Here is a 9,137-nt window from a genome sequence, read left to right on the forward strand (position 1 = left end):
TTATCCCTGGTGTCCTGACCAATAGTCCCTGAATCGTTAACTCTGTTTCTATGTCCACATGATGTTGCCTGTCCTGCTTGGTATTTCCAGCACTTGCTGTTTTAATGATGATAGTGTTATAACATGTTGAGGAAAGACAATTCTGTAGAAGAATGAAGAAATATATATGGGGTTCTGCTTATCCAGTTCCTTCTTCTCCAGAATTTGAATCTGAGGAAGTTAATCATTCTAAATGTTATTGTTTAACCTTATTCTAAAAGAGGAAATGATGAGAATTAAAATGAAGTTATGTAACTAAGGTGTGGATAATTGACTATTATGACTGATGATGTGTCAATTACAGTATCGGGTGTATAGGAAAGTACAGGAGTGTATAGTTATTTGATGGAGAAGGACAGGGATTGAAAAGATTGATCTTCAAAAATTCTTGTACAAAGATGAATATGAGAATTGTCAAATATCGCTTTAAGTGTGCTTTGGCCACTGTGACTGCTCTGACTGGGCTTGGATTTCTATTTGCTGGAAAGTTTCAATCCTGTGAGGAGGATATGCCGGGAATTTGGGAAAACTCAGAAGATGGAAGTAACAGAAGGTGTTCGGATTTGTTTTATAGGATCCTAAATCTGTCTGCTGAACAGCCAATCTGTCTCCGGATTATTAAAGGAGATCAGATAGCCGTTCAAGAAGCTCTTTTAAACACTCTTGACGTGTCAGGTAAACAAAACCCTTTGACAGAAAATCATTACTTGAATATGACGAAAGACTGTGCTGCATACATAAAAGATCGTAAATATCTAACCTTCTCACTCAGCAGGGAGGAGAGGAATTTTCCCATCTCCTATTCCATTGTGATTCATGACAACATAGAAATGTTTGAAAGGCTCCTGAGAACCATTTACGTCCCTCAGAATGTTTATTGTATCCACGTGGATAGGAAAGCTGCGGACAGTTTTCATCTTGCTGTCAGGACCATTGTTGCTTGTTTCCACAATGTTTTCGTTGCCAGCAAGTTGGAGAATGTGATCTACGCGTCGTGGTCCCGGGTACAGGCTGATCTGAATTGTATGGAGGACCTGCTGCAGAGCCCGGTCCAGTGGAAATATTTCATTAACCTGTGCGGGTTGGACTTCCCCATTAAAACAAATGCTGAGATTGTCAGAAATCTGATTGTCCTGAATGGCAAAAATAGCATGGAGTCCGAGGTGCCCTCACCATCCAAAAAGGTAGGTTGGCAATTTCTTCTAAATTGCCACCTGGATCTGCGAAGCGAAACCGCTGGTGCCCAACCTATTAGATACTGAGGATTGACACCAATCAGCGGTGTCGCCTCTTTTATAGCAAAGTGCAAATTACATGGTTCAACCTCAAAGGATTACAAAGATATGGACTCATATATGTACAGTGTCGGTGTGAGGTTTGAGCAAGTGTTAGGGGCCAGTTGCTACAAAGCCAACTTGATTTGGCAGCGAGGGAACATGAGTTCACTCTAAACATTTGTTTAGAAGGGTCTCAAAGGAATAGATGGAAGGAGGTTAATGAGGGAATTCCAGACGGGCGGCTAAAGACACAGTGGCCAATGGTCGAGCGAAGAGAGCGAGATGCAGAAACACAGGGTAGAGTTGGGTGGAGGACAAGGGAGGGTAGTGATAGGGAGGAAGAGATTACAAAGATAAAACAGATCATGAAGAGATTTAAACACGAAGATTTTAACATCGAGGCATGGGGGACCGGGAGCAAATGTAGTTCAGTGAAAACAGCAGTGATCGTGGGAAGGACTTGGTGTGGTACCGAACACAAACAACACAGTTTTGGGTGAGTTGAATGAAGCTTATGGAGGGTGAAAGATGGGAGACTGACCAGCAGAACATTGGAGTAGGCAAGTCTAGAGGTGACAAAGACATGAATCAGCAGATGAGGTGCAGAAAGGGGCAGTGGACACAAGACTATGCTGAGTGAGTCGTGGATCGAGTTGGGAATTTGGTTCAGGTGGGAATTCGATGCATGAGGAAAGTGAGGTGCTCCATCTTATATCTTATTTAATCGGTCTCCAGGAGTTGGTGAATTTTTTCTTTCCTTGGCTCTAAGCTAGGAAAGTTCAAGTTTCTGCTATATACTTTAACTGTGTAAATTATTAACTAATTCACTAATTAAATCTGGTAGGGTGTATTAATACTAGTAAGGTGAATTAGTATTGGTAAGGTTTTTTTTAGCAGTAGCAAGGTCAACTAATAAAGGAATTAGCGTGCTGCTGCAGCCCTGAGAATGCATGTCCTGTGCAATGTGGGAACTTCAGGATGCTTCTGGTGTCCTAGATAATCACTTGTGCAGGAAGTGTTGTAAGTTGCAGCAACTTGAACTCTCGGTTTTGGAACTTCAGCAACAGTTGGCATCAATGTGGTGCATCTGTGAGGCTGACAGCCATGTGGATAGCACGTTTATATATGTGGTCACTCCACAGATTAAGAGTGTGCAGGGAAAGAGAGAATGGGTGACAACCAGGCAGTCAAAAAGGACCAGGCAGGTAGTACAAAAGTCTCCCAAATGCATTCTGCTCTCCAACCAATATTCAGTTCTGAATACTGATGACAGTAATGGTTCATTTGGAGAGTGCAGCCAGAGCCAAATTCCTGACACCAAGAGTGGCTCAGCTGTACAGGGTGGTACAAGGAAGACTGAAGAGCCATAGTGGTAGGTGATTCAATAGTTGGGGCAGCAGATAGGTCTTTCTAAGGCCACAAATATGATTTGAGGATGGTGTGTGCCTTCCTGGTGCCAGGGTTAAGGATATCACCGAGCAGCTGCAGAGTATGCTGTGACTGCAAGAGCAGGTCAGAGGCTAGGAATCGTGTGACGAGTAACTCAGCTCCTGACTCCCTAAAGCCTGTCCACCATCTACAAGGCACAAGTCAGCAGCGTGAGCACACACTCAAACGTGAAAGCAGAGTTGTGATGTAGCTTCCTTGTCACTCATATAATAAAAGAGGGGAATGGGGAAAGGAAAATTTACAGGGCAAAGACCACAGAGTAAAGATTTTTTGTTTCACATGAGCCCAGAATCAAAGTCCAACGGTGTATTCCTTCACAGAAGTCAGTAGGATGGAAACTGATGCTTTTCACTTTTCCAGTAGGGATGACTTCCACGATGAGATAGGCATGCAGAGATGAATTAGTCTTGTAGGTGATAGTATAGAAGTTCAGAAGCTGCAGTAGAATGGGGGCCAGGCATCCAAACCTGGACAGAGCCCTTTTCCTGAGCTGCTTCTTGGTAGATGGAAGATGGCAGACTTAGCTTTGCAGTAAAACAAGACAGTATAACTGGTTCTCCTAGCTTGGTGGTGGGGGGGGGGGGGGGGGGGGGGGGGGTCATGTCATATGGCTCCCACTTTGGCTTTGTCAAAGGGTATACTTTCCTTTACCTGGTTTCCAGAGACTCTAAATGTTCCAACCATTATGAATTTGAAAGGAGGTTGCAGGGTCTTAGCAAACTGGTAGTCTCCATGACCAGGCCTGGCTTATGAAATGCAGATGGCCTTTGTATAATTTCCTTTGAATTTGGTCCCTGCAGCCCACAGGGTCATTAGCATCTCTTCAGAGATAACAAGGTGTCACTTCTCTGATACTGCCAGAAAGTTCCTTTTGTTTGAAAGACACAGCCAGCCATTTTAAAGTGTTCGTCCAGTTTTAAAAATTTTAGAAGTTATCCATGAAGATTTGAGGATATCTATATATTTTATAAAAATATACCGTGTGAGTTCTTAGCCCCATTACAGTAAGGAAAGAGTAGGACCCAAAGTCCAAAAAGGTAACCTATGTGTAGAGGCATAGGATGATGGGATTGTTCTTAATGCATACTTTGTGAATTTCATCACAAAAGAGGAGTCGATGCAGATATTATAGTTAAGGAGGAGTATCAAGTATTCAGTGTGATAAGCATAGGGAGAGAGTAAGTATTAAGGGAATTAGCATCCTTGAAAGTGGATAAATCACTAGATGATGGTCCAGGCTGTTAAAAGAAGCCAAGGCTCTGACCATCATTTTCCAATCCTCACCGGATGCAGCCTGTATTTGTTAAGGGAAGGTCAAGTCTGACTAACTTGACTGAATTTTTTGAGGGAGCAACAAGGAGGATTGATGAGGATAGTGTAGTTGATGCAGTCTACATGAATCTTAGCAAGGCTTTTGACAAGGTTCCACATGGCAGATTGGTTAAAAAATAAAAACCCACGGATCCCGGGAATGTAACAAGCTGGATACAAAATTGACTCAGTGGCAGAAAACAAAGGGTGTTTTTGTGACTGGAAGGCTGTTTGCAGTGGAGTTCTGCAGGGCTCAGTGCTAGGTCCACCACTCTTTGTGGTATATATTAACAATTTGGGTGTAAGTATAGGGGCATGCTCAAGAAGTTTGCAGATGACACAAAAATTGGCCGCGTGGTTGACAGTGAGGAGTTTCCTGCCACTGAGCCAATTTTGTAACCAGCTGTAGACTGCAGGAAGTTATCAACTGACTGCTCAGGTGAGCAGAAAAGTGGCGAAGGGAATTCAACCCAGAAAAGCATTTGGGGAGGTCAAACAAGGCAATGGAACACACAATAAATGGGAGAATACTGAGAAATGTAGAAGAAGTGAGGGACCTTGGAGTGAATGTCCACAGATCCCTGAAGGTAGCAGGACAGATCAATAAGGTGGTTAAGAAGGCATACAGAATCTTTTCCTTTATTAGCTGATGTATTGAATATAAGAGCAGGGAGGTTAAGCTTGAACTGTATATATCATTAGTTAGACCACAACCTGAGCACTGAGTGCAGTTCTGGTCACCTTATCACAGAAAAGATGTAATTGCACAAGAGGAGGGTACAGACAAGATTTACGAGATGCTGCCAGGACTGGAAAATTGCAGCTATGAGGAAAGATTGGAATGGCTGGGGTTGTTCTCCTTGGAACAGAGGAGACTGAGGGGAGAATTGAATGAGATGTACAAAATTGTGAGAGGCTTGGATAGAGTGGATGGGAAGGGCCTATCTACCTCAGCAGAGAGGGCAATGTCTAGGGGGCATAAATTTAAAGTGATTGGTAGAAAGATTAGTGGGGAGATGAGGAAATTTTTTTTCACCCAGAGGGCTGTAAGGATCTAGAACTCACTAGCTGAAAGGGTAGTAGAGACGGAAACCCTCAACTCATTTAAAACGTGTCTGGATATGCATCTCAAGTGCCATAACCTGCAGGGCTACAGCACAAACACAATGGGCCAAGTGGCCTCTTTCTCTGCCATAAACTTTCTATGATCCTATGAGTTGAAGGAAGGGTAGGGATGGGCCATGAAACAGAGGCAGAAGTAGGTGGTCTTTGTTTTGGTATGTGATGCCAGGAGCTCAGCTCTGGGCCAAATAGAACAGCAAGATTACAAACAGTTTGGGTCAGCCACAGCTGGTGACTGGGGAGAGGAATGGGACTGGAGGCAAGAGTATGCAGTTTGTGGCAGGGACCAATGAGACACAGGGACACTGTGTTTAAATGAGGATAATTGTAGCTCATCTAAGACAAGATAGCAGATAAGGGGGTTAGATTTTGCCATTGTGTTACTTTGTAAAACAGGTGACAGCAGTGGGCAGCCCATTTTACATCTCATCTGATTTTATATTTGGGAAAATGTTGTCCTTTTTTAGCCTTTATAATCATAGAATCATAAAATAGTTACAGCAAAAAAGAGGCCAATCAGCCCATCATGTCCATGCAGCTCTCTGCAAGAACCTTGCCTGTTCCCTGTAGCCCCGCAAATTTTTTCTCATCCATTAATTAGGCTTTATAAATTTGCACTATTATTTTATTCCCTTACCCCTGTTTATTCGTTTAATGGCCTTTCTATAGTAATCGCAATTCCAATATTGAGTGTACTTTTCTTAAACTCAGGTGCGGTGGCTTTTTCATCATGAAGTTAAAAACCAAGTAAGCAGAACTGAGGAAAAGAAGAGCTTACCTCCAATAAGTACACCTATGTTCACTGGGAATGCATACTTTGTGGCTGCAAGGGAATTTGTGAACCATTTGTTTGCGAGTCCTGAAGTTCAGAAATTTCTAAAGTGGGCAGAAGATACCTATAGTCCTGATGAGTTTGTTTGGGCTACTCTGCAGAGAATGCCAACTGTACCAGGCTCCAACCCCTCCAATAGCAAGTACCAGATGTCAGATATGGCAGCCATTGCTCGCTTGGTGAAGTGGTCCTACTTGGAAGGAGACATAACCAAAGGTGCACCTTATCCCAAGTGTACAGGAGCTCATCGTCGTTCAGTGTGCATCTATGGTTCTGGTGACCTTCACTGGATCCTGCAACAACATCATCTCTTCGCAAACAAATTTCATTCTGAAGTAGATAACACAGCCCTTCAGTGCTTGGAGGAACATCTGAGATATAAAGCAATTTATAGAAAAGGTTTGATGTAAGGCTATACTTTATTCCATCCCAACTTTTCCATGTTTATTTGTTGTTCACATAGTTGTGTAATCCCATTTAGCCTCCTTCATCTGTCAGGAGAGTAGTCCAAGCCTTCTTGATTAATGATACCATTACCTAACAGATGACAACTTCTGAAATTTTTCAACCATACAAAAACACAATGCACTGCACCAATCCCTCCAATATTGCAGTATTCCATTGTTTCTTTAAAGTCTCCAATATTTTCTTTCATTATTTTATTCAGAGCTCATTCCAAGTGCTGATCACTCTCTTCATGAAGGAGAATCTCAATATCAATCCCAAAATTACCTTTTAATAGTTGAACCCGTGTCCTAACTCAATTTAAAATAATGTCCCAGGTTTAACTTTTCCATGTTGGGTATTATGTCAGGTTTTGACAATGTAAACTATTTTCAAGTTATTTACAGAAACTGGGTTTTGAAGAACACTGAACAGGAGTCATCCATTCAGTCCCTCGAGCCTGTACCATCATTCAGTTAGATCATAGTTGATCTGTATCTCAATTCCATTCACCTGCCTTTGATCCATATCCCTTAACACACATACCCAACAAGCATCCAATGATCTGAGTCTTGAAAATTTAAATTGTTCCCCATCATCCCCAGCCTTTTGGGTGAGACAACTGCACATTTTCACTACCCTTTTTGTGAAAAAGTGTTTCCTGGTTTCATATCTGAGCAACCTAGCTCTAATTTTATGGTTATTCCCCCTTGTTCTGGATTTCTCCACCAGATGAAATGGATTCTGTCTATCTGATCCCTTCACCTTTAGAAACACCTCAAAGGGGGAAGTGATGGTGTGATGGTATTGTCGTTGGACTAGTCATCCAGAGACCCAGGGTAATGCTCTGGGAACCCAGGTTTGAATCCTGCCATGGCAGATGGTGGAATTTGACCATGGAACCATTTTGTTGTAAAAACCCCTCTGGTTCACTAATGTCCTTACCTGGTCTGGCCTACACCTGACTCCAGGCCCACAGCAATTTGGTTGTCAAACCACAAAAAAGGAATGAAATCAGATGGGACCACCTGGCATTGACCTAGGCACCGGAAATGACAATGGCAATCTCAGCCCTGTTAACCCTGCAAAGTCCCCTTTGCTAACATCTGTCTCACAGACATAGTCATCCTCACGGAATCTACCTGACAGATAATGTCCCACCATCACCGTCCCTGGGTATGTCCTGTCCCACAGACAGGGGAGACCCAGCATAGACTCCAGACCCCATGAAGTCACAGGTCAAACATGGACAAGGAAACCTCCTGCTGGTTACCACATACCGCTCTCCCTCAGCTGTTTAATTAGTACTAATCCATGTTGAACACCACTTAGAGGAAGCACTGAGGGTGGCAAGGGGGCAGAATGTACTCTGGGTGGGGGACTTCAATGTCCATCACCAAAAGTAGCTCAGTAGCACCATTACTGACCGAATTGGCTGAATCCTAAACGACATAGCTGCTAGACTGGGCCTGTGGCAGGTGGTGAGGGGACCAACAAGAGTGAAAAACATACTTGACCTCATCCTCATCAACCTGCCTGTCGAAGATGCATCTGTCTATAACAGTATAGTAGGAATGACCACCACACAGTCATTGTGGATACGAAGTCCAGCCTTCAAATGGAGGATACCTTCCATCATGTTGTGTGGCACTACCAGAATCACAGTGCAGAAGAGGCTCTTCAGCCCATCGAGTCTGCACCAACATGTGAGAACCACCTGACCTACCTACTTAATCCCATTTACGTGCCAAATGCTCATCCAGGTGCTTTTTCAAAGATGTGAAGCAACCCGCCTCCACCAGGTAGTGCATTCCAGACTGTCACCACTCTCTGGGTAAAAAAGGTTTTCCTCACATTCTACCTGAACCTCTTGCCCCTCACTTTGAACTTATGCTCCCTTGTGACTGACCCTTCAACTAAGGGGAACAGCTGCTCCCTATACACCTGTCCATGTCCCTCATAATTTTGTACACCTCGATCAGGTCGCCCCTCAGTCTTCTCTGCTCCAACGAAAACAACCCAAGTCTATCCAACATCTCTTCATAATTTAAATGTTTCATCCCAGGCAACATCCTGGTGAATCTCTTCTGCACCCTCTCCAGTGCAATCACATCCTTCCTATAATGTGGCAACAAGAACTGCACACAGTACTCCAGCTGTGGCCTCACCAAGGTTTTATACAACTCCAACATGACCTCCCTACTTTTGTAATCTATGCCTCGATTGATAAAGGCAAGTGTCCCATATGCCTTTTTCACCCCCCCACTAACATACCCCTCCGCTTTCAGAAATCTATGGACACACACGCCAAGGTCCCTTTGTTCCTCAGAACTTCCTAGTGCCATGCCATTCATTGAATACTTCCTTGTCAAACTACTTCTTCCAAAGTGTATCACCTCACACTTTACAGGGTTAAATTCCATCTGCCACTTACGTGCCCATTTGACCATATTGTCTATATCTTCCTGTAGCCCAAGACACTCAACCTCACTGTTAACCACCCGGCCAATCTTTGTGTCATCCGCAAACTTACTAATCCTACCCCCACATAGTCATCTATGTCGTTTATATAAATGACAAATAATAGGGGACCCAGCACAGATCCCTATCGTACGCCACTGGACACTGGCTTCCAGTCACTAAAGCATCCTTCTGTCATCACC

The 9,137-nt window shown here is 43.5% G+C and overlaps 1 protein-coding gene across 1 annotated transcript; it reads left to right on the top strand.

Annotated features, from left to right (window-relative positions):
• The first annotated feature begins 359 nt into the window (after positions 1-359).
• Positions 360-6,896, top strand: LOC121272076 (beta-1,3-galactosyl-O-glycosyl-glycoprotein beta-1,6-N-acetylglucosaminyltransferase 3-like). The gene is made up of 2 exons (XM_041178509.1): positions 360-1,223; positions 5,910-6,896. Exons 1-2 carry the CDS (start codon positions 438-440, stop codon positions 6,438-6,440), a joined length of 1,317 nt encoding a protein of 438 aa, XP_041034443.1. The 5' UTR covers positions 360-437; the 3' UTR covers positions 6,441-6,896.
• Positions 6,897-9,137: the final 2,241 nt, after the last annotated feature.

This window comes from Carcharodon carcharias, chromosome 32 (assembly GCF_017639515.1).
Source record: "Carcharodon carcharias isolate sCarCar2 chromosome 32, sCarCar2.pri, whole genome shotgun sequence".
NCBI lineage: Eukaryota > Metazoa > Chordata > Chondrichthyes > Lamniformes > Lamnidae > Carcharodon > Carcharodon carcharias.